Source organism: Cryptomeria japonica, chromosome 8, assembly GCF_030272615.1.
Source record: "Cryptomeria japonica chromosome 8, Sugi_1.0, whole genome shotgun sequence".
Taxonomy (NCBI): Eukaryota; Viridiplantae; Streptophyta; class Pinopsida; order Cupressales; family Cupressaceae; genus Cryptomeria; species Cryptomeria japonica.
In genome coordinates, this window is record NC_081412.1 from 158,398,633 (window position 1) to 158,425,914 (window position 27,282).

The window sequence follows — 27,282 nt, forward strand, 5'->3', positions numbered from 1 at the left end:
TCTTATTGCACAAATACAATACTTAGCTTGCTTTTTTGAATCTGATCTTTACATGCTTCAAGACTGCACCAAAATGCCCTATATCCTCTTGAATAAGTTCGCCCAATCCTTGGACAAATTCGCACAACCTTCTTTGGTGATTTCGCACCTCTTGTTTGCAGAGCTAATTCACTGATTTCATGGATAACTGAATTGTATTTGCATTTGCAATTTAACCTTTATTTATATGAGTCCTTAGCCTTTATTAAATCCAAGTCGGCCTCCCTCTTTTGGCGCCAATTTATTTATTGTGGCGTGGAGTATTTAGGGTGGCGTGGAGGTATAGGGCTGGGCTCAACTTGGGGGCACGTTACCCCTTTAGGATAGGACCCAGTCCTATATGCGTTCGGATGTTGCCTTAAGGCAATCCAAACCTATTTTTACCTAGTTACAAACAACACTCCCTCTTAACTAGGGAAGAAGAGAATACATAATCTGAACCTTTAGAGTTCCATCTAGCACACAAGCATAGAATGGATCTAGCACACAAGCATAGAATTACATCTTCCACCTAGCACACAAGCATAAGATGGTTCTAGCACACAAGCATAGAAAGTGTAATACACAAGTGGGTCTTTACATAATTACAATTTTCCATCTAAAACACAAGCATAGATTGGACACAATTCATTCTTGCACACAAGCAAAGAATGATCAAAGTGCTGCAGATAGAGTCGCTGAGATTGGAGGTCCCTCTCAATCAGAGTTCCGTTTTCCACAATACCAAGTCTGCCTCTGAAGTATTCGAACTTCACTCTGGATGAGGGTTTGGTAAGGATGTCCGCAACCTGTTCATCCATGCTAATGTACTTTAGTTGAATGGCACCTCTTTGCACCATATCCCGAATGAAGTGATAGTGTGTTTCCACATGTTTGGACCCGTCATGGAACACGGGATTTACTGACATCTTTATACATCTTTGATTATCACAATGAATGGTGGTAGGAACACTAGCTTGACCAAATAATCCAACGAGGAGATTGCGAAGCCACACTGCTTCTCTGGATGCAACAAATGCTGCAATGTACTCAGCTTCTGCAGTGTTCAATGCTACGGAAGATTGCTTTCTAAATGCCCAAGAGATCACTGCAGAGCCCAAGTTGAAGCAGATACCCGAAGTACTTTTCCTGATACATTCATTGTGCAATCTGTAATCTGAACTCAGTCAGCACTCCTTAGAGAGGATCACAACAAGTAGCCAGTAACCATAAGTAATAAGTAACCAAATCACATAATGGTAACTCATCATGGATCCTTTTATAATATTCATCTTGCCTTGCCTGTAGAGGATGAATCCTGAACTTGATCATGTACACCTGCAAGACATGAATACAAACACAAGTATATATATGCTCATCATGGACTCTTTTCATGATATCTATCATGCATATACACCATTCATTGCCTGCTAAGAATGATGAAGAGCTTCCATTTCAATCTTCTCTCAGAGAAGATTGCAGCACCAACTTTATTTGCACACGAGTATTCTCCTTAATCTTCTCCCAGAGAAGAATGCGTTACCTTTACCTCAATCTTCTCCCAAAGAAAAATGTAACATCAGAAAATCATAATCTTTCATCTTGCTCACAAGCATAGAATGAAGTTACATAAGCCATAGTCCTCCATTTTGCACACAAGCAAAGAATGAATAACATAATCTTCTATCTAGTACACTTTCCATCCAGCACACAAGCATAGGATGAAAATCCATCTTTTCTACCATCTTACATTGCCCGCAGAGGATGGTAACAATTACTCTTCTCCCTGAGAAGATTACACTACCACCTTACATTAGCCACAGAGGGTAGTTGATGAAACACAATGCATCATTGAGGTTGAGACTCCTTCTCAATCAAGGCGGTGTTCTTCACAACTCCAAGTCTATCTTCTGAAGTACTCAAGCTTCAAAAGACTTGGTGAGAACATTTGCAACACAAGATTATCCTGCCATAAGACACTGAATTTTAAGGTATCTCTATACAACTCTGATAATAAATAATTATAAGAAAGCATTCAACAAGAATTTGAAAAACCACACAATTTCCTTGATACAGTTCATGCTCCAATGAATTCAGCTTCAGCAATACTCAGTGTGACTGAGGACTGTTTTGTTGTAGTCCTAAGAGATCATAGGGTATCCAAGTTACAACAAGAGATTGAAGTGACTTCCCTTATCTGAGACACTTCAGAATCTGAGTTAGCCTTCTAAGGTGATTACAGTCTTCTGCTCACAATCATTTGAGATTTTCAAAATGCAACAAGATATGCTTGGCAGCAACAACATGCTTCAACCTTGATCATGAATTAGCTAAGGCATCCACCAATCAGCTGCTTGTCTTCAGATGAATCTGCAAAATCAGACTTTGCTACAGACATCCTCAATCTTTATGTTATTTTTCATAAAGGTTTACAATCCATTATTCTAAATATCAAAAGCATACTTGACTTGGAATAATTTGGTTAGATCCTTGACATATTTCTAATCCTAGAAGACAATAAATTTAGATCCTTGCGCTAATTATTCCTTATATTCCAATGATGAGAATAGGGTTAAATCATCACATCAAAAACCAAAATACTTTAAGAAAGGAAGTTAGAACTTTACAAAACCCTAGACTTAACAAATGATTGTCAATTCTTTAAATACTAAGTCTTTATTGAAGATAGGACTCCCTCTTAATCCTTAATCAAATAAGAATCAATAAAGGAACCAGAAATAATATAACACTGCAGATGCTATTTGCTTTTCTCTTACATTCACCTTCTGCAAGGTGAATTTTCAGAAAACCTTCATCTTTAACCCTGAGAGGCTAAGATACAACCTAGTTCCCATCCAAATAACCATGCCTGAAAGGATCCTTATATACTTATTCAAGCAAGCAAAATACATAAGCCAAATCATCTTTCAAACTGAACAACTGAAATTGAGATTTCTTAGAAACCCAATCACAAGATATAGTATGACTACATACATATGATTGATAAATATCAAGTAGAACAAAATCTTCATACTTTGTTGAACAAGATCCTAATTATATTCAGCTTTGGTGGAAGTAGAAGAAGTTAATGAGTAAAATGCTTACCTCAGCCTGAAGAGATCTCAATGCTAATCACAGAAGGAGACCACTGACTTGATCATCTTTCACTCTTCCTACATATGCTATTTACAACAATACATTCGAACTTCTACCATGTAGGAAAGAGCACCATCATAACCAATTAACTGAAAGCAACCTGTCATGCAGTTATTTTAACAGATAACTGACACATAATAAAACTGCATGTGTCACAACATTTAATGACATGAGCTTGAATGCAACAGGGATGATATAAGGATGGTAACTTGGGATAACACAGGCACAAACTTGCTTGTAGACCTACAAGGATAAACACCTAACACAAGAAACCTCAAAACATGATTGGCCCAACACGGGTTAATTCAAAGAGAATATCATTTTCCTTTCACACAACCCAACAGGGGTTTTTACAAAACTAAGTAAGCACAAACCCATAACAAGCAAATATTGATAATGAAACCCTTATGATTACAACTTGACAAAGAAACCCCATATAAACAAATTGACAAAGTTATTCAACAGGAATACTTAACCTTCAATTATCATAAAGTCTCTCATCACAAAGTTAATAAAGAATTAAGAAAAATACACCTGTTGATGTTTAGATATCACTGACACTGGAACCGAAAGCTTCCCCAGAAGAAACTATCTTTGCAGTCCATCTTCAAAAGGCCATAATTCGCAATCTCCTCTTGATGTGCCTTAGCACAGTCAGCTAGGGTTTGAAGATTGGTGGGAATACAACTGATTTTGTTAGCAATACAAAATAGTAGTTGCATGTCTAGTAGCAAAATAAATCTACCATACCATCAAAGATTCAATCATTATTAAAATTGGATCGGATCACATCAAGGGTTAAGAATCATGAAATATATACCAATCTAGGGTTTAGACCAATTCTGAAAATCAACAACTCTGAAGGTCTGAATAAGGTAATAACTCCACGGTATACACTTTGCATTCCAAAGATCTGAAAATCTGAAAGGAGAAATATCAGTTACTTCCTTCTTTGATTCTTCACTCGAATCTCCACAATCTTTAATGAATTAAAGAATGACTCCTTGATGAGGACCCGATGATGCCCTCTAACTTCACCCTTGTCATTATCTTAATAAAAGACAAACAACAACCTGAAGGTAAGAGCTTACTGAAATCTGAGGGTTAGCATAACCTTAGCTCTGATACCATGTTAAATTTGTGCCCTAGATCAGTAATCAGATTTGTAACATTTAATCATGCCCTAGTTTATTAATCAGATTTGTAATTTAGTAAACTATAATCAAGTAAATTCAAGAATGAAACAAGGAACCAAGAGACAAACACAAATACCCTAGGAAAACCTCCAAGGAGGAAAAACCCAGCATTAAAGACCCACAGGTCAGATTATATATTCATTCTTATTGCACAAATATAATACTTACCTTGCTTTTTTGAATCTGATCTTTATATATCAGATCTGCCCTTTTTGCATGCTTCAAGACTGCACCAAAATGCCCTATATCCTCTTGAATAAGTTCGCCCAATCCTTGGACAAATTCGCACAACCTTCTTTGGTGATTTCGCACCTCTTGTTTGCAGAGCTAATTCGCTGATTTCATGGATAACTGAATTGTATTTGCATTTGCAATTTAACCTTTATTTATATGAGTCCTTAGCCTTTATTAAATCCAAGTCGGCCTCCCTCTTTTGGCGCCAATTTATTTATTGTGGCGTGGAGTATTTAGGGTGGCATGGAGGTATAGGGCTGGGCTCAACTTGGGGGCACGTTACCCCTTTAGGATAGGACCCAGTCCTATATGGGTTCGGATGTTGCCTTAAGGCAATCCGAACCCATTTTTACCTAGTTACAAACAACAGTCTTTGTATATCCTTTTATTGTAGCTTCCTCAATTCTTCCTCATATGTAATTGGCTCTTTCATTAAGATATATTATTTGATTAGACTTGCTTCCTTTCTTAGTCAAACTAATTATTGCATAGCTATTTGTCAATCCTATAACATATCTTATTTGGTATAGTATTTAATCATTATCAATACTATATCAGTTTGTCTTATTTCCAAATTCATCTTCATAGGAGACTTCCAAATTTGGACGGTCTCCCAGAGCTAACCTTTGGATGGGGACCTCATAATTAGGGTTTCAAACGGGCGACATGACAAGATTTGAGGTATGTCATTAATTATGACCTTTTCCATTGTATCTTGGAATCATTACAAAATGGAGAGATTGCCTTTTATATCTGAGAAAAGGACTACCTTTCCTAAAACCATTGTTGTCTATCCTTTTCCTCTTTTGGCCTTGTTTTACCCCTCCCCAATCACTGTTATTTCTGGTTTTGTTAAAGACCGGCCTACCATGGGGCAAGATTTCGTCCAAACTGAGCCTAAGAATTGTGAAAAATTTAAAAAGATGAAGTTCTTTGGTCTGTGGTAGAAAATATTGAGGGTATGAAAGGTTTTCATCGGTCTCTCTCTGAACAATTTGCTCATTCATGGGACGAGGGGAAGATCTGCATAGGAGAAGTGTCCTTCACTGTTTCTATGGAGTCTATTGCGGCTGCTATTGGGCTCTCAATGGAAGGTGTGAATTTCCCTAAAAAACCCAAAGGAAATTAAAAAGATGATTTCAAGAGATTCTTGGAGGCAAGTGAGAGAATTTCTCAACTACATAATGGCTTTAATAGGGACGACCTACTATGAGAATGGAAGGAGGTAGTATTGATCCTAATGAAATACATCACCCTAAATGGCAGGTACAAAAGATTTCACTCACAACTATTTCCAATGCTTAATCATCTAAGGCATAGGGTTAAAACGAATCTTCCCTTCTAGATCTTTTCTTCCCTATCCCAATTTTCTGCTAGGGCTAAGTCAAACGACGTGCTTCCCCTTCACCGGGGGCTTATTCCCAGGCTGTATAATTTTTATTTGTCTCTATCCCCTGCTAGTGGCCCTAACGTTGACCCTACTAGTCCCCTCTCAAACCCTACTATCGTTGTGGAGTTGACCGATACCCTAGAAAACTGTAAAGGTAGCTCTAGCTCTACTATGGTCACCCCACCTCCCAAACAATTGGCTACTTGAGGCAATCCCCTGTGTACCACCAAGAGGAAAAATACTGAACTGCAAGCCCAACCCCAAAAAGAGAAAATTGTCATTGAGGAGGTCATCTCTGAGGATTTCTCTTCCTCCTGGACTACTAGTTCAAAATGGACCCCTAATAATCCCATCCCTAATGTTACTATGTCGGCCCTAACCTTGCTATGCCTACTTTGGGCTCCCCTCCTCCATCCCCTATTTCGTCCCCTAGTGCTTGAGATTTATCAGAGGTTGCAGGCAATGTTAATGAACTTTGCATTGCATATAACAGACAAAATGAAATCATTTGATGGCTTTTAGCCCAAATCCACACCAATAAAAGAAAAATTAATAGATGGGAGGCTTTAGCTGAGGCTAAGGCAAGGACTTGACTAGTCAACAAAGGACAAAGATGACAAAGTATGGATGGCTACTAATGACCTGTCAAAGTGGCTTATGAGATGGGACAATTTGGATGAAGAGGTCAAATCTCTCAATGTAAAGGTGGCTTCAAAGGAAGAAAAAGAAGAAATGACTAAGGCTATCTCTAATATCCAGTGCAATTAGGAAACCCTAAACAGAAAATTTGAAGGGAGATGGCAAGTAAAAATTCAGCTTCTATGCAAGATATCCAAAACGAGCTCGAGTGCAAGCATGCTAAGAAAAAGAGATCCTTGGAGATGGTTACTTATATTGCTATGGAGTCAACTAGTACCACTGTCAAGACTAAAGTAGAGTCCCCTATTAATACTCCTGCCAAGGGCATGATAAAAAGACTCTCCTTCCGTGAGAAAGTTAAGGAGCTTAGCCAAGATTGGCAAGCTGTTAAAACCCCTACTCTGTAGACCATCAATTTGTATCTTCTAAGGGGTGGTTTTATGGTGTTGTTCGTGGTTTGTCTTCTTTTGTTTGTGTCTTGTTTTAGTTTATGTTCTTCAATTGGTTTTGGTTTCTTGAAGTTTTTGCTAGTCTTAATGCTAGGTGTTCTCACTACTTGCGAGACCCCTTTAGTGTGCCACTTGGCTATTATGTAAGGGCTCAGGCCCTCTCCCGCTTTATCTAATCAGAACAAGCATAATAGCATATATTGAAGATGCAAAGAATTAGAAAACTGTGATGCAAGAGCATCCCTAAATGACAAAGCGATCTTGAATTCTAGGTCACAATTCTACAATTCTCCACACCTTTTTCATTAGTGTTTTCAAATTTCTCCCCATCTTGCAGTTTTTTTGAGGACGTGATCAATTGAACCAATTTGAAGGGTTGTTCACACCTCCCGAATGCTACTTCAAGCCAAGTCATGGTTAAATATGTTTATGCAATTGAACTAGTATTTACACAATCTTCAATTCACCCCTTCCAATTATGCAACAAAAAAAAACCCTCATCAACCTTAAATTTTGTAGACTTTGTGATCTAAGGCATTGTTTCATTTCAAAAGCAAGTTTGCACATTGTTGCATCTAAATTTGTATTTACACAGTATTTAGCTTATACCTTGCAAACTATGCAAGACAACACATTGCAAGCCCAAGCATCATTAAGATAAATTAGTACCTTTTCTGGAACAATTTGCAGAATCCAAAGTCTAATTCATGTTTGCTTCTTCAACAGCCTTGTAGTTTGCAAACTTCACAACAACCATGAATTTCACTACAAATAACACAAAAGATCCATCATACCCTTGAACCATGGGTTATGGATGATTTGTCATCTTGTTCTCTTTTCCCAAACTTGTAATCATACATGCATCCAAGATTAAGTAATTCAAATGGCATGTTGGGCAGGATTATACTTCCCCAATTACATTTGGGTTCTAAGTAGACTTGAGGACCCAACAAGGAAGAGTTACCGCTTTGACCTATCACTTAGAGCCATGGGATTTAAGAGCTCGCTTGAAGCATAGCAGCTCACCAAGAACCCCCAATAAACATGTTATTGGTTAGCAATGTTAAGAGATGTTAAGATACTAGGAAAAGAGATAGCTTATCAAGTTCAAGGTTCATTCATACATCCTACTTAATTTGTTCAACACATTAGCTTACAGATTGACATATTGCATAGAAACTCAAGAGAATTTTGCTTAACAACCATTTTTGTTCGTATCAAGTCAGCGAGTACAATAAGATATTTTGAAGACTCTCCCAGTACTCTGCAAACTCCCAAGTCATTGCGCTGGCCAAGCCAAGTTGAACAGACTCCCGGACCTAGTCTAGTTGAGTCTTGGAGAGTACTTAGTCGAGTCTTACTCCAATACTCTTGCGTCAAGCTCGAACTCCAGAGTCTTGAGCTTAGACTCTTCTATCTAGCGCTTGGACATTACAGCCGCACTTTTTTAAGTGAAATTTCAACTTTTTTGGGTCGTTTTTTGCTATTATTCACCCATTTCACCCAATGAAGCTTCAACATAGCAAGAAGAGGATTTGAGACAAGAAACTTTAAGGATCCTAAGTTGATCAAATCATCAAACAAAAGCAGTAGAATTGGATGCAATGGAGGAAAACAAAGACACTTTTGAAGAAATAATATATCATCATTTTGATACTACCTTCTAGTTCATGGCTTGAAAAATCAAGTTATAGTAGAAGGGGAAAGACGAAGATGTAGATTGTATTTGGTTGTTTTTTTCATTTTGACATATCATCATATGCAAACAGTTATATTGTTGCTATACAGTTAGCACTTATAATTTTGTTGTATTACAATGTATTGTTCGACTTTGAAACTATGAAATTTTAAATTTTGAGAGTGAGGATCATATGACATGTAATCTTTGAATTATAACAAATTGATAGTCAAATTAGACTTTTATGTTCTCTAAATGCATTATTTCTTATATTGTGTAATTATAAGGCTTTTTTCTGTTAAGCATGTGCCAAGTTTTTTGCTTAGTCCCCTGCCAAATCTCAAGTCCAAGTCAAAATTGTGGACTGTCGAGTCAAGTCCATGTCTTCAAACTATTGCAGTACACAAAACATGTTATGTGATCCTCACAGAGGTATCATATCAATTGTCTACTACCCAAAGTTTCCCTTCTTATATCTACATCAATAGCCCCTTTATAACTAGACTTAAGGAAGGACTACCAAACTATTATCCACATCTTTGCACTTCAAGCTAATGTTGACAAGGTTCATCATGGGTCATAAGTCTTCTGATGTTTTGTTGACTTCAAAACAGTCTTTGACTCTATTCTGAGACTTGCTTTTCCAAAATTTGAAAGATAGAGGCATTCAAAACTCTCTTCCTACCAACATTTGGAGGCTGTATGAGACAATTATTGAATCGTTCATACCAAAGAAACATTAATTGTTTGGGGAATTAATTAGCAAATCAAAAGTATAAGATTTTTTGAAAAAATCAGGAAAAAATGGGGGGAAAATCAGATTTATAAAAAATCATAAAAAATTACAGATAAACAATCAAAAACTACTTTTTTTATATATTTAAGGGCATTTCCATAGCATAGAGATATTGTAGGCAAATAAAATAGAGACTTCAACACATGAATTGGAGAAAATAGATTTTTGTTGTTCATATTCATATCGCTGATTACATTGCACAAAACATACCACAACATAAATAATAACTAGATGATAACAGTTGGCAAAATGTCAATTACAATATAGTTTGTGACTTTATACAAAGTCAACATGTAAACTAAGTACAAAATTCCAAAATATAAACAAATTTATTGATATTAATTAAGAATTTATATATTTTTTAATTTATTTAATATCCTTTATGGATCATTTTTAAAAAAATATTGGTTTTTGCGTTATTATAATAAAAAATAGTATTTAATATTTAAGTTGAGATTTCATACATTTCATATATATTTTTTAAATAATAAATTTTTATTCTTACTATTTTTTTTTGATCAATAAATTTTTATTCTTACTATTAAAAACATTTGTTTCAAAATAAAAATAAAACAATTATTAATTTTATTTAACAAAACATTAAAACATCTATATAATTATATTATTTTTACCTCTAAAAACAAAATAAAAATATTAAATTCTATTTTAAAAAACATTTATATTTTTAACGTTGAAAACAAAATAAAAACACTTTAGTTTTAAAAGTATAAAATCAAACTATATTAATTTTGTATTTCAATTTTTAAAAACAAAATAAAAATATCAAATTTTATTCTATTTGAAAAACATATGATTAATAAGTATATTAAAATAATAGTAAATTTAAATACATTATATATTAATTTTTAACATAAATTCAGCATTACCGAGAGACGCGTCTCCAGACCCCTAGGACACCTCTCCCGTCTCCCAGACGTCTCCGGAAGCGCCTCTCAAAAGTGGGTGCTTTAGGGAGACGTCTCCTCACATCTCCAACGTCTCCCGTCACAAAAAATAATAAAAAAGTCGGTTTTTTTTAAAAACCTCGACGCGGCTTAAAAAACCCTGACGCGACCTAAAAAAACCCCACGACGTGACGCTTTTTTGTTGTCTTAAAACTCCCGACGAAAACCTAGATTTGCAGCCAGCACAAACAAAATCGACAGAAACCGAAAAACAAAATCGACTTCCGTGGCCAGCAGGTGCAACACAAAACAGGTGCAAGTGCAACGCAAAACAGGTGGACGCGATTCAGGTAAGTTTTCTTCAGTTTTTTTATTTTCATTTTTCATTTTCGATTTTCTTTGAGACTTCAAATATATTTTTATTTTGTTTTTAATAAGCACTATTAATAATTTTAAATTTAATAGTTAATAAATAGCATTTATGGTTTATAATTTTATATCATTATAAAATTAACTATTAATAATTTAATATTAAATAATAAATACTAAACAAATTTAAAAAATTTAAACAGTCTTATTAATTATTATAGTTTGCAAATTTTAAGAGTCTTATTATACTAGACAAATTGAAATAATAAAAATAATAATATAGTTTGTAAACTTTTAGTTTTTTAAATTTTTTGATGAATTAAAAACTGTATATTAGTGTTAAATTTGCAAATTTAACACTGATATCAGACTGTATATCAGTATTAAATTTGCAAATTTAATAGTGATATACAGTCTCATAAAATAAGAAGGCATATATTTGTGGCATTTTGCAAAAAACTCAAAATAATCTAATTCCAAAAGCAATGCGCAAAAAAACATAAAACTGGTAATAGTTTTTGAATTTTCATTTTGTTTTGCAGATTGCAGAATGTCAAGGGGGGGAAACAAGGCTTGTACCCCTTGTGGAAGTATGTTGACCGTGTTCCAGGGCCAAAAGGAACAGGGGGGACAGCCACTATTAAATGTAAACTTTGTCCATTGGGATGGAAAGGTACCTACACGAGGGTGAAGGCTCATTTCCTTCACCAACCAAGACATGGTGTTGAAGTTTGTACAAATGAGTCAAAACGATATGATGTTGTGAGGGAGCAAGAAAGGGCTGATGGGAAAGTTTACAATATGAGATCCTCTCATGCTTCAACCACAGGGGCAACTAGAGAGCCAGAGGTAGATGTGTCTTCTAGTGTTGTAGGAGCACAATAGTCTGAGTCTCACAAGAGACCACATACTAGCATCTCAAACCCCATTGGAAGGCTATTTGATGTGCAAGGTCGAGAAGCAATTGCACGCTTCTTTTATGTATATGGAATACCGTTTAATGCTGCTCGCTCACCTTTCTATGTAGAGATGGTACAAGCTATCAATAATGGACTAGCTAGGTATAAACCACCTGGATCTGAAAACCTCGGCACAACTCTAATTGACAAGGAAAAAATTCGATTAGAGCAACAAACTGCACCAATGAAGAGAGTGTGATCTACAGAAGGTTGTGGTATAGTGATGGATGGGTGGACAGATGCTACAAATTGTCCACTACTTAATGTCATGGTGACATGTAGCAAAGGGCCTTATTTTTTGAAGGCAATAGACGGTTCAGGGCAAGAAAAGAATGCAGATTTTCTTCATAACCAGCTATGTGACAGCATTGAGGAGGTGGGGGCATCACATGTAGTCCAAGTTATTACCAGTGCTGCCCCTGTTTGTAAAGCAGCAGGTATGATGGTGCAAAACAAGTACAAACATATATTTTGGACACCTTGTTGTGTGCATTCGTTGAACAATGCACTCAAAGATATTGGCAAGTTCAAATGGGTTTCAGACCTCATAGAAAAGGGCAGAAAAATACAAATGTTCATATGTAACCATCATCACACACGAGCCATTTATCGTACGTTTGCCAAGGTGGAACTTCTCAAACCAGCTGATACACAGTTCGCTTCCTATTTTATTCTTCTTGACCACCTTTGTGAAGTCAAAGGAGCTTTGTGTTCCACGGTTGTTAGTGATGCATGGGCATCTTGGAGGCAATCTGCATCAAATACTCCAGTTGAGGTGAGAGGTTTGGTCCTTGATGTCCGTTTTTGGGCTGATGTGAGATTTGTTGTGGATTTTATTAGGCCCATATGTGAGGTGATTAAATTTATAGACTCGGACAAGCCATGTTTGGGGGAAGTTTATGAAGAAATAGATTCCATGTGTGAAAGAGTCAAAAAAATAACGGATGCAAAAGATTCTTCTTTATATCCTTTGATAGAAGAAAAGTTACATGGAAGATGGAACAAACTCAACACACCCCTTCATTGTGCTGCCCATGCCTTAAATCCTAAATGGCATAATACAGAAAAGACCAAAAAGAAGGCTCCACATGAGGATAGAGAGGTAATGAAAAGATTTTGGGCTGCAGTAAAAAGATTTATGGTCAACATGAGGATGCCTCAATCATAAGGACTCAATGGAATAAGTTTTCACGTGGCCAAGGTGATTTCTCTTCAGTGGAAGCTTTATATGATATGTGGGCAAAGAAAGATCCTTAAGGGTGGTGGTGGAACCATGGAGGTGAAGCCCCTGAATTGCAATCATTTGCAATTAGATTGCTCTCACAAGTAGCTAGCTCTTCATCTTGTGAGAGGAATTGGAGCACTTATGGTTTTATTCATTCACAAAAGAGGAACAGATTGGGGTCAAAGAAAGCAGAGAACTTGGTCTACATTCATAGCTCACTTCGTCTTCTCTTTCGTGTTGATCCTGGTTACATGGAGGGTCCTTCAGCAAAATGGGACCAAATTGCACCTAATGATGGAGGAGTTGCAGCCATGGGGGATGAAGCAGTTGAACCAGATGACCTTAATGAATTGCCCCCAGTTCTACTACCATCAGAGGAACCTGAGTTATAGAGTGATGAGTATCTGGAGACCATCCTAGCTGAGGACCTTCATATGGATGATCCAGACATAGCAGAGTAGATGATAGATTTCTGATTTTCGTTTTTCGTTTGTCTATCAACATCAAACTATCAATGTTTTTGAATTTCAATTTGCAATGATGCTGCTAACTAATATGAAATATCAATTATGTAGTGTGAGTTTTGAACTTGTTAAGTTCTTTCAAAATTCTGTGATCAAAATAGAAGAGATGGAGATATGATCTGAAAATTGTATTTTATCTGCTATAGCGTGTTTTAAAGATGGACCACACTTATCAATTTCGGTGTGTACATCCTCCTCAATGTAAGCATGCTATATAAGTGGATGAGGGGTTACGTAGTGAAGAGATATGTCTTCCCACATGGGAAGACACATCTCTTCCCTACGTACCTCTCACCATAGTATATAAACTAGTCACCGTTTACTTACCTGATCGGAAGGAGTGCGACTTGTTTGAGAATCGCTTTACCACCCGATACCATGAACAGTGTAACCGTTGGTCAAACGCAATAAGTTAACTTTGGTTTTATTTATCATTAGTTAACATTAACATATTAGTATATGTAATCAAATTAATATATATATATATATATATATCGGAAGCATGAAATAGTACAACTGACGTTACAAAATTAACACTCCCTCTTAACTAGGGAGGACACATTTCATGTTAGAGAAAACATCACAATTCATCCATTGATTGTGAAGAGAGGAGATATCACACCATAGTGATATTCAGAGATATGGTTCAACAATGAATATCAAGTCTCATGATACTCACCATAACTCATAGTTATCAAGTAAGGTATGTGCATTGGCATCAAGTCACATGATGCCTACCATACTGATAATGATTTCATGGCATGTACACGAATATTATGTTCATAATATTCACCATGAAGATCTCTATCATAATTATGGTTTGTTTAATGATATCAACCAACAGATATCTACCATAATGTCTCAGAGATATGTATACTATCATGACATGTCCACAGATATCAAGTCACATGATATCCATCAAGATAGTTAAATTGATAATTGTAAAATCATCACCTTACAATATCAATTTGAAACAAGTGTTCATTATTGAAAAGTCGTCACCCTTCAATAATGTTCACAGAAGGCCCATGCAGTCATGGAGTCACACACATGACAAATAAAAGAGTTTACACACTAAACATCTTTAAATATATTAGTATATTAGAATAAACGAGACTCTCTCTCAAAATTAAATAACATTTTCAACCATACAAAGTTTATCTCTAAAGTGTTCAATCTTGATCCTGGAGAGAGGCTTGGTAAGAATGTCTGCAATCTGATCACCTGTACTAATATAATTCAGTTGGATCACATTCCATTCCACCATATCTCGAACATAACAATAAGGAATCTCAATGTGTTTAGACCTGTCATGAAATACTGGATTAATTGAAAGCTTGATGCAACTCTGATTGTCACAATAGATGACACTAGGATTTAAGGGCTGACCAAACAGTCCTACAAGCAATTTCCGGAGCCATACAGCTTCTCTTGCTCCCATGGAGGCTGCAATGTATTTAGCTTCTGTAGAACTCTGAGCAACTGAAGACTGTTTTCTACATATCCGTGAGATCATTCCTGATCCTAAACTGAAGCAACATCTTGATGTGCTTTTCCTGTCAACTATGCTTCCAGCCCAATCAGAATCAGTGAATCCATGTAGGTCAAGTTCTACATGTTTATATTTCAAACCAAAACCAATAGTTCCTCGAAGATATCTCAGAATATGCTTTGCAGCAACAAGATGTATTTCCCTGGGTTCACACATGAACTGACTTAGTGCATTTACAGCATAACATATATCAAGTCTTGTGTTTACCAGATACATCAGAGATCCAATAATCTGTCTGTAGAGTGTAGGATCTACAAACTCTAATTCTGCAGTTGTTTCCTTTAGCTTGTGCAGATTTGTCTCCATAGGTGTGGTCATGGATCTACAATCCAACATTCTAAATCTCTTGAGTACATCAATGGTGTATTTTCCTTGATTAAGGATTATACCATCTGCCTACTGCCAAACTTCCAATCCAAGGAAGTAGTGAAGAATTTTTAAATCTTTTATATCAAACTCATAGGCTAATTCTTTCTTACATCGAGAAATACAATTATCCTCTCGAGTGATTAGTAGATCATCAACATAAAGAATAAGAATTAATAATTCACTGTTGATTACCTTGTAGTAGAGATTTGGATCTGCTTCATTCTTGAAAAACCCTAATTCCAAGAGATAGTGATCAATTCTATCATACCATGCTCTGGGGGCCTGTTTCAATCCATAAAGAGCTTTCTTTAATCTGCAGACATGTGATTCAGCCTTATGAATCACAAAACCTTCAGGTTGCTCCAAATAAACTTCTTCAATCTTACCATTCAGAAAAGCAGTCTTGACATCCATTTGATAGACTTTCCATCCTTTAGATGCTGCAATAGCTAAAACTGCTCAGACAGAAGTGTATCTGGCAACAGGAGCAAATGTCTCTTCATAGTCAATACCTTCTATCTGTGAGAAACCTCTGGCAACAAACCTTGCTTTGTGCTTCTCAATGCTGCCATCTGTTGCATGTTTGATTTTGAAGAGTCATTTAGAAGATACCACAGATTTGCCTTTAGGCCTAGGCACAATATCCTAGACATCATTTTTCAGAATTGACTGATACTCTTCTGACATAGCATCTTTCCAAACTTGATGCTTGAGCACATCTCCAACACAGGAAGGTTCTGCATCAATGATCTCACTCATCAAGGCAGTATAACTAGAAAATAGGTTAGGTCTCTTACTTTCTTTGAAGGTCCCCTTTGGAGTGCAACATAATTTTCAACTTCTTGAAGCATCTTTTTAGCCCAAAGTGGTCTCTTCCTAGTTTCGGAAAAATTTTCTTCTAAAGGTAAGCCTTGAACTTCATGCTCAACATCTTCAGGGGTCTCCCTCTGAATCTCAGAGGTGGAATCCTCATCCAAGCTTGTAGGAGGATCTTGGTGTTCTAATTCATTAGAGCTTTTGGACCTCCTGAATGCTATGTCTTCCTCAAAGATGACATCTCTGCTTAGTTCAATTTCTCTTTGACCAGGTATGCATATTTTGTAGGCTTTAGAGGTTTCACTGTACCCAACAAATACTCCTTTCTTTCCAGAAGGTTCTAACTTTGACCTCTTTTCTTTGGGGACATGAATATAGACTGGACACCCAAAGATCCGAAAATAACTTATGTCAGGTTTGTTGCTAGTAAAGGCTTCTTCAGGGGTTTTATTGTCAAGAAGAGAATGAGGACATCTATTTTGAATGTATACAGCTGTCCTAGATGCTTCAGCCCAAAATGAGGTTTCTATATTTTGGTCAAACAACATAGCCCTAGCAGCTTCTACTATAGTCCTATTCTTTCTTTCGGCTACCCCATTTTGTTGTGGGTTATAAGGTACAATTAACTCCCTCTTAATCCCAGCATTTATACAATAATCTTTAAACATATCAGAAGTGTATTCCCCCCCATTGTCTGTTCTTAAGGTTATACTTTTCTTACCTGTCATATTTTCTGCAAGAGCTTTGAATTCCTTAAATTTAGAAAGGATTTCTTCAGACTCTTTGTACCTCAGAAAATGTATCAACGTCTTCCTAGAATAATCATCTACAAATATTACATAATATAAAAATCCCCCTAACGAGGGTACAGACATGGGTCCACATAAATCAGAATGAACTAATTCTAATACATTTTTGGATTTACTGTTGCTAGAATTAGAAGACCCTTTAGTATTCTTTCCCAAGGCACACCCTTTGCAGGCTCCTTCAGATTTTTGACTTAGCTTGGGTAAGTCGATCACCATCTTCTCTATCTTAGGTAGGGCATGGAAATGAAGGTGCCCTAATCTTTTGTGCCAAAGTTCATTCGAATCTGGAGTCTCATGAATCAAGGCTAGAGGTGGAGTGGTGCAAAGTCTATAGAGGCTCCCTTGTCTTACTCCAATGGTGTGGGCTTTCTTGATGGCGGAGTTCTTTGGCCAAGCAAGTACCTTTCCTTCCATAAAGGTTAATCTGTAACCCTTATCTTCAAGTGCAGAAACTGAGACAAGGTTTGTCTTTATACCAGGTACAAATAGAACTCCAGTCAGCTGTAGGGATATGCCTGACTTTAGGTTGATATTGCAGGTTCCTATTCCCATAACTGGATAATTTGAGTCATCACCAATTGTCACTTCTTCATTCGAACTTTCCACAAGTGTATCTAGGTGCTCACGAAATCTAGCGATGTGTCGAGATGCTCCACTGTCAATCACCCATGTGTTGAAACTGGAGGTGACTTGACTAGAGAGGGCTGAGTAGAAGACTAGCTTCTCGGAATTACGCCCTTTCTTAATTTCTGCCATTGAAGCTTGTTGTTTGATCCTGTCTGGACACTTCATTGCATAGTGCCCATATTGGTCACATCTGAAACATTGTACTTCAAAAATGTCTCTCTTCTTCTTTGAAGACCTCTTCCCATTTGAGTTGTTGTCCCTCTTTCTCTTAAAGTTCTTCTTCTTTCCTTTCTTGTGGGAATTAGAGTTTAGAACTTGAATGTCTTCATTACCATTGTTTTGTTTTATTCCTCTTGTGACAAGCCGAGATTCCTCTTGAATGCAAACGGTTTTCAATCTATCAAACTTAAGAAACTTAGAACGAGCACTGATTCCTTGAATGAACGATTCCCATGAGGTAGGAAGTCCATTTAGGGCCATCATATTTCTTTGTTGTCTACTAGATGTCCAATAGTGGATAGTTGATCCCTAAGCTCAGTGATCCTCAAGAAATAGGATGTAATTGTTTCTCCTTTATTCATCTTTATATGGTGGAGTTGATTCTTTAGGGTGAGAGCCCTGCTAGTGTTGTTGATTTCATAAATGTCAGCTAGTGCTTTGAACATCTGAAAGGCCATCTCATATTCAGAAATAACTGGTACAATGTGGTCTCTTACTGAATCCACAATTATCTTAAGGGCCCTCTCACTGTCCTTGCTCCACTGAATTTTCTCTGTATCATCAGAGTGTTCAGGAATTTCACTTTTGACATGGGAATCAATTTTATTTTCTTTCAAAACAAGCATGATCCTGAATTTACAAGATACTAAATTTGATGCTCCATCTAATCTATCTTCAAACCTAACTCCAGTTGCCATTAGGATTATGGGAATGTGATCTTAGTAAGAGCCTAGTGAAAGTTTATGAGATCGTTATAGAATTTAATATGATCTTCCTTAACTTCGCTCTGATACCATGTTGAGACATGGACCAGCTAGGACTCGAACCTAGGACCTTCCATACGCTGCTGGAGTGCTCTACCACTAAGCTACTGGCCCCTCTTGGACCAATCCATCGTTGATCCGGGTATGGCTTATTTGCAACACCAACACCCCCCCTTAAGCCACACCTCTCATGTGCTTGGGGCTCCTAGCCTGGACTTGGCTCTGATACCATGTTAAGTTCTTTCAAAATTCTGTAATCAAAATAGAAGAGATGGAGATATGATCTGAAATTTGTATTTTATCTGCTATAGCGTGTTTTAAAGATGGACCACACTTATCAATTTCGGTGTGTACATCCTCCTCAATGTAAGCATGTTATATAAGTGGATGAGGGGTTACGTAGTGAAGAGATATGTCTTCCCACGTGGGAAGACACATCTCTTCCCTACGTACCTCTCACCATAGTATATAAACTAGTCACCGTTTACTTACTCGATCGGAAGGAGTGCAACTTGTTTGAGAATCGCTTTACCACCCGATACCATTAACAGTGTAACAGTTGGTCAAACGCAATAAGTTAACTTTGGTTTTATTTATCATTAGTTAACGTTAACATATTACTATATGTAATCAAATTAATATATATATATATATATATATATATATATATCGGAAGCATGAAATAGTACGACCGACGTTACAAAATTAACAGAACTTTTCAGTCTTTTTGACACAATGACATTTGACATATGTGTATTTAAACTTGAAAGTTAATATTAATTTGTTAAACTTTTCCACTATTCTTGTTTTCAAAATTCTATGTTATGATATTTACTGAAAATTATAAAATTATATTTAAAAAGTAATTTGCCGTCTCCAAGTACCCCCGTCTCCTATTTTTGAAAATTTGCCATAACGGTACCAATACCCATCTCCGAAGTACCCAAGTGCCCCCGTCTCCTGGTAACCTTGTATAAATTTTATATAAATAAGATGATAAAATGTAAAATCATTGCTTGAAATCCACCTCGTTCGAATTCGAGTTGCCAACAATAAAATTCGGATGAAATTCAATGAGAAAAAAAAATCAAAAAAAAATTAGTCATTAAATTCGCTTTATATAAATTTGATTTTTTAGAAAATGTAAATAATATATCTAAAAAAAATCAGAATAAACAATATTAAATTTGTTTATTTTAATTATATATTAATAATTAAATATTCTAAAATATTTAATTTTTAATATATTCAATGTTAAATCCGGCAAATTTTATAATAAATGCTAACATATTAAATATTTATCAAAATAGACTTTATATTTATATTCATTAAATTCTACATAATTTTTTAATATTAATTAACATTTATATCGGGCAGCTTCCTTAATATTCAAATCCCACAATTTAAAAAAATCTTTTTAACATTAATAAATGACATTTATATCGGCCTGCATTAAAAAGTCTTCACATTAATATTAAAAACATTTATATGGGGCGGCCATTTTTCCTGATGCCTCTACAAACCCTACCAGCGGAAGCATTTCATCAACGTGCAGCCCTTCGTCAGCAGCCCTCTGCGAATTTCATACATCCCTCTGCAAATTTCCTGCGAGCGCACAATTTTTTGCCAATTAAAACCCGTTTTAATCGTGTTAAAAACATGCAAAAAGTCATTGGAAATCGGTCAACGACTTTGCCAATTTTTACAAGGAATTAGTCAAGGATTTCGGCGACTCCTGATTAATCGGGTATAATCGGGTTTTTTTCCCGATCTTTGCTTCTTTGGTTCATACTATTAGTTCTCATTGTATCTCTAACTTTGTGAAGAGTACCATTGGAGTCAAGCAAGGGTGTCCTCTCTCACAAACCCATTTCAGCATTTACATGGATGAGTTTTCTTCAACAACATACCCATTTAGATGACAATTATATTTAACATGAGGTGGTCATAGCTTTTCTTATTTTTGTTGATAATGTTGTCCTCTCACGCTCTATGAGGGCTTATAGAAACAACTTGACACTCGTGCTCATTTTTGTGATTTTTAATACCTCCAAGTGCACTCGCTTCAAATTCCAGTTTTTCTACAAGGGGAACTTATAGAGATCACATCAGCCTTCACATACTTCGAGGTCTAACTTTTTGGTCCATCCTTCGACATGAAACCTCTCACAAATACCTTTGCAAGGGGTACACCTCTTTTTCTATCTTGGAATATCAGTGTTTTCAAATCCACTTCCAGGGCATCCCCTCCAAACTGCACCTTTTAATACCATCATCAAGCCTACAATTTTATATGATTTGGAGGTTTCAAGACCTACCTTGGGGCCATTGAATGGGCATGTATTGAGAAGGTCTAAAATCTCATGCTACGATGCATGTGCACAAATCCTCAAAGCATCATCCAAGCCAAATCTACCACCCAACCGCTACAACTTGAGACTATCCTCGGGATTACTTTCTACATCCAAAGACTCCAACCCATAGGAGTCTCAACTTCTATTCATGAGAGATATCGATTTTTTGCACTTTGCTCCTCTAAGAGGATTGCTTCACTTGCCCCCCACTACTTCCTTGGTCCCCACCAAATGTTAGCACTATTAATCCTTGAAGAACAAGTTGCTTCTTTCTATTGGCGTCTTTATTGATGGGCTGCCCCTTTCATCTACTGCCTACATGACACCCACTAGCTCCTTTCCACAAAGGACATCATCAATAGAGCTGTCAAATAGGACATCTGTCGACAATATACTCAAATCACCTAGGTCTCCCATTTGAGCCACTCAACCAGAAGTTAGCTTTCTAAGAGGAGCTTTTAATAGGTGAATGGTTTTGAGTTGTTAATAGGTGAATGGTTTTATTTGTGCTTTCACTATCTCTAGAATCATTGGTCCCATGGCTTGAGGCATCCCCTTGGCCAATTGAGAATGTGTTCTAACCAATTACAAACCGAAACTAATCATCAAAATCTCCATGAAGACCATATCTTTCATCTTTGCTCCTTGCAAGAGGTTGAGACCAAGAACACTTTATTTTGAGATGCCCCATTTACTATTAGATCTAGAGAAGATTTCACTACCTCTATAGGGATTTAGGTAACAAACTATCTAACTTTATTCAATTATTCAAACTCGAATCTTTTTCTTTGGGGCCCTCACCCTTTGGCATAGATTCCTATAGGGGGAAATCTAGAGGCTCTAGAGCCCCCATGTTGATCACCTCTTTTTCCAACCTAGCAACATAGAATGGAGTTTGGATATTGGTACTTCACATATCAATGCTAATAGATCGATTAAGTGACACTTCTCTCAACACACTATTGCTAAGATTACTCAAATTCCTTAGCCTACTCTACCTCTATATCATGGTGTTGTTCATTTCCATCAACATCACTACCTCAATCTAGCATGGATCTACTACTTATCAACTACTCCCCAAACCACAGGGCCAAGCTCACACTAAGAGCTTGTTTTTTACTATGGGAGCTACATTGACCTTGGATGTTAGGGGACTTTCTAGAGAAAATGATTTGATTCCTCCTAGGATATCCAAACATGGCATTTTCTCTTAAAAAAGCATATGGCTCTGACAATTCCATTTCAAATGCAAACAAGGATATTTGATGAGGTTTTCTTCCAATCTTCATTGGCACGTGATTTTGAGGCTCTCTTTCACCCTTCATGCTATTGTTAGCAACATAATGCATTATTTTGTCTTATTTACTCTTATTGTTTTAGTCTTAGTGTTCTCTCTTTGTAGAGCTTTTTATTCTTAACTATCGTAACCTCTAGTCACATTGACCTATGTCCAGTCATTTGTGGACATTAATAAAATTTATTTCCTTCTTTCTTTCTTTTCTATCTCTATTCAACTTATCTAGCTCTATATCTCTATGCACATGTGCTTGTATATATCTACCTACATATAAGTATATCTCTCCCTACTATTGTGTTGATTGCATGGTTAGGCGCCTTCTTATAGACTTTTGACCCTCGAATCATATGGTGGAAAAGGATCCTTGAATATGTGAACTAGATTCATTCTCTAAATATTTGGTTGTGACTAGTCCTCAATTTCCTTGGTTGTAATCCATCCTCAAGTCACCATCCTAGTTTGTTATGCTACATTACACACATGCAAGGAACTCAAAGTTACTTGGGCAAATTCTTTCCTTGGACTCCTCTAGGAGATATTTATCTTCTTTGGCAGTCTCAACCTTTCACATAATCTCCCTTCTTTTTTGAATACCTTGCTCAACTCTTGTCCAATCACACATATCTCAATGCCTTAGTCACCTTTCCTTGAGCTTCTTCTATATATTATCCTGCACAACCTCCATTCCTTAGCACTTTCGCCTCAGCTCTTATGCACAGATTCATCTTGGTTTTAATATTTTAATGATTAACATAGCATCTAAGTCATTCTATACCTTAGAATAATGACCTAACAATGAGAGAAATGACTAACAACTAAAGGTGGCAACGAGTGCAAAACTAAGCCAAGGAGAATGACATGCAACCATGTTCACAATTGCTTCTTGTTTCTAAAATGATCATGTAATGTACTATATATAATAACATTGCGATGGTGATAGGAATTCCATTCACAACATATATGGGTTCTTGATAATAGATCGTTGCACTTAAATAGAGGTGTACAAGCAAGAAAGTGGAGGTCTAGTCCTAGAGATAGGAGACCTAGTTAAAGGAGAGAGTTCATAGAGAGCAAGTTGATTAGTTTTGAGAGTTTAGATTGAGGTTTTTGTGTTCAAAGAATGTCCATGCAGCCCAATTCATGTCATAACTTCAGTAGAACTAAGTAGAACTGTGAAGGGTCTATCTTCTTATAGTTTTCATGTCTTCGTTTTGCAAATTAATTAAAGTGAAGCATGATTAGGAGCAAGATTACACTTCTTATTCTCTTTGTGTATTCTGAATTGCTAGTGTTTTGATAATTGTTCAATTGACTATCGATCACACCATAAAAGATGTACTAAACATGCATGAACTTTGCAAATGGAGCATAAATTACAGATGACAAACAATTCATGGAGTTCCAAAAGATATTAATATGATGCCATTTAATCTTGTTGGGAATATTACATCATTCCCATTTATTTAGGTTTGTTAGTGTGTCTTTAGGATAGAGACAATAGTTCTTTGTTAGTTTGTTTTAGTTAGTTAGCACCCATGAGTATTTGTTATGGTTTGTTAGGAATTAATTTCCCATGAATTGGAGTGGTTATAGGAACTCTCCTATATTATAGGATATGAAAGTCCTATAAATCTGTAATATGATTAAATGAACATGGGAGGAAATATAATATTATTTTGTGTTAAATTTGCTCATAATTCCTTTCATGGTATTAGAGAATACAAGATCTTGTACATGATATAAGTACTCCCTCTAGCAAATAATTTGGATAAGTGCTCAAATCAACAAAGCCCCTTTCTCCAGTAGGAGATACCTCATGAAAGTAGAGGACCTCAGGGAGGGAAGACAATAAGAGGACGTGGTGTTATATGGCATGGTATTCTAAGAAGGAAACAAATGAGGTGCCACCCAAAGCCAACCGAACCGGGAAATGAGAAGTGCTAAACATATCCTCTCATCGCATTCACACATCTGAAGACAAAATCTTACACCAATTAAGAGCCCATAAATAGTGTCTCCAACAACAAGAGCTTGTCCACCTCTAATTGATTGATATAGTATTTTGTGTGTTGAATTTGCTCATAATTCATTTCAAATCAATGACGAATGGAAAGACAAGACCAAAGGATATTAAATAAACACAACAGATTCAGAAAAGGATCAATTCTTGTAACATGAGCAAAGAAAATTGCCCACGGAATTAGGTTATAAAAACTTTGAACTATCATTCCACAATGATGTTTAACATAGAATATTGGTTGCAAGTCTAATTCCAAGGCATATGGATTCAGTTCCACATAACCATTTGCCTAATAATATTAGCTGAAATCAAAACAAGGCCATCAATAATCACCAAAACCGTCCCCCTTGCATCATGCATCATCCCGCAGGTTGCCTTCAAAAGCCCATCACTGATTCTCATTTCACAAAGGAGGACATAACCACTTGTCCATGTAGGCTGATCACGATAACTGTTCCTCAACTGCCTATTATGGGAGACTTAGCAAGCAAAAGTATTTACAGGCTGTTGTATCCAGTCAAATTCTAGTTTCAATAATCTCAGACATTGTCTGTTTGGTTTGTCATCAGATGCACTATACCAAAAATCTTCATCATTACAGCAATTTATGATAACACAAAAATGGGCGTCTACGTTCGAATCTTAGAATGTTCATGCACACCCACACTGATGTGCCTGTGAGAATGCCAAGTAGTGAGTGTGAATTTAAAATGAGATGAGAATGCCAAAGTAGTATGTGTGAAGTCAAGTACCCACTTTGATGATCAAAACAGGTTTCCCAATAACATAAAATAAAGATCTGTATAAAGCTCATTACCCTAGGCAATGGAAGATATATATAGGGTAGATTGTTAGCTCACCCCAGGGGGAACATTGAGCTCATCATAATAAGCCTTGATTGCCTCTGAAAGCTCTAACACACCACCTGCATTTCGCAGCAAAGTGCAAAGCATTTTGTTAATAAACAGTATAAAACATTACGAAGACAGCTCTTGATAAACAAAATCAATAAACAAGAATCTTGCCTTTCTTTGTACATTCCAAAACATAATCAACGCTCACTTGGTCCAAGTCTACATCATCCAGAGACACAGCACCAGGTGGCATCACAACTTTCTTTACCAGGCTAGCTGATAGCAAAAAACATAACAGCTCATGCCGGTCTCGACGAAACCTTTGTAACAGTTCCAAATTTGTTGGCCTTCAAACAGTAATAACCACAATTAGTACTAACAGAATCAATTCTTTCACAGGCTTAGAAACAAAATTGCTGAAATATAATGCATCAAAAAAGAGGTTAGATGAGAGGCATACTCTTCCATGGCTGTATACTCTGATGTAGCAATGCTCACAGTCCAGTAAATTTAAATCACCAATGCGATTTCATCTACATGGTAAAAATAAATAAATAATGAAATAAAAGGACATCAGTCAATATTTATTTATTATTGATTCTTTTCAAAATATTAAATATTTTTCTCACATGCATAGCAGTTTGAACTTTTGAAGATTTGTTGAGATAAAATATGCAATATTACAGTACATTATGATCTTTTGTCATCTACGTTGTACACAGAAAAGCATTTCTGGCTGATTTTGACAAAATAGATGCCCTTGAAAGATCACATGCATTGCTTTTTATACACAGTTTTAATACTTTTTCAAAGTCTTAGATTTTCTTTGCCTTCCTGCTCTATCAGTTTACAGGGCAAGCTAAATTAAGCTTTGTCAAGCAAAAGAAGCAATACTTGCTGAATGAGCTTTAACAGATGACCAGATGGCTATAAATACCACTCCACTGAATGTAACTGCAACTCTTACTTTGTGCCCTAATTTCCTTCACTACAGACAATGTTTGAATAAATAGACCACAATTCGGAGGTACTTTTTTTTTTAGTGATCGAAAGAAGAAGCTTCAGGAGATAATAAACAGTAAATAATCAAACATTTCAATCGTGTCACTAGATTTTAAATTAAATCCTTTGTGGATTATTCGAATAACCTATCAACTAGTAATGATAGTTGCTAGATTGGCTTTAGCAGATAAATAGGCAGCAAATAATATCACTCCACCAAATTTAACTAATATTCCTAATTTGTTCCCTAAATGTCTTCACTGTCACTGCTCTATCCTTCTGCCATCCAAAGAAGCAGCAAGGCCAAACCCTTAGCCTCATAAGTTCAATTTACAGTAACTATCCAGACATTCTTATAATAAGTAACATAAGTACTTGCTGCATGAGCTTTAGCAGATGAATAGACTGCAATAAATGCCACAATACTAAATTTAACTGTCACTCTTACTCTGTGCACTAAACTACTGTGCTAAAGATTATATACCACTAGTCAGCCTTAGATTAGATGAGATTCATCGTATTGCAGTCTGAATAAGAAACTTTAAGAGTTTCAGGACCAATCCCTCACTTCAACAATGGTTGTATATAGTAAACAATCAATAAACTCACTCTCTTAATCTAATTTTCAGTAAATCTCTGAACATTTTGAAACAAGAAATTTGATGGATTACAAGGTGGCAACAAACACTGCTTGACCAAACTTAACAGTTACCCTTACTTTGTGCCCTAAATTCCTTCTCTAAAGACAATATTTGCACTAATAGACCTTAATTTGGCAGCATTTTATTCTTTCGTCGAGAAGAACACGTAAAGATCTTTAAGGCCAGACCCTGACCTCAATAGCAAGAAGATGACAGTAAATAATCAAATATTCCACTGATAAACCACAATGTGGAGTTATTTTGTAATTTAGAAGTCCAAAGAAGAATGTTAATGAGCTCAAGTAACAAACTCTGAGTCCACCAGTCAATAATCAAATTCCTCACTCAACTTGATTAAATTTGCAGTAAATCTCCACACAAACCATAAAGATATGCTGTAACAGTAATTTTTGGATAAGA

General features: G+C 36.2%; 1 protein-coding gene across 3 annotated transcripts in view; it reads right to left on the reverse strand.

Annotated features, from left to right (window-relative positions):
- The window catches only part of LOC131044816 (protein unc-13 homolog), a 193,899-nt gene that overhangs the window by 132,364 nt on the left and 34,253 nt on the right, over nt 1-27,282 (reverse strand). For all 3 annotated transcript variants that reach the window (XM_057978251.2, XM_057978253.2, XM_057978252.2), the window contains 3 exons: nt 25,680-25,752; nt 25,391-25,566; nt 25,226-25,290 (listed from right to left, as the gene is read on the reverse strand). In XM_057978251.2, the coding sequence (XP_057834234.2) occupies nt 25,226-25,290; nt 25,391-25,566; nt 25,680-25,687 (249 nt within the window). In that variant the 5' untranslated portion in view covers nt 25,688-25,752. The remainder of the gene's footprint in view (nt 1-25,225; nt 25,291-25,390; nt 25,567-25,679; nt 25,753-27,282) is intronic.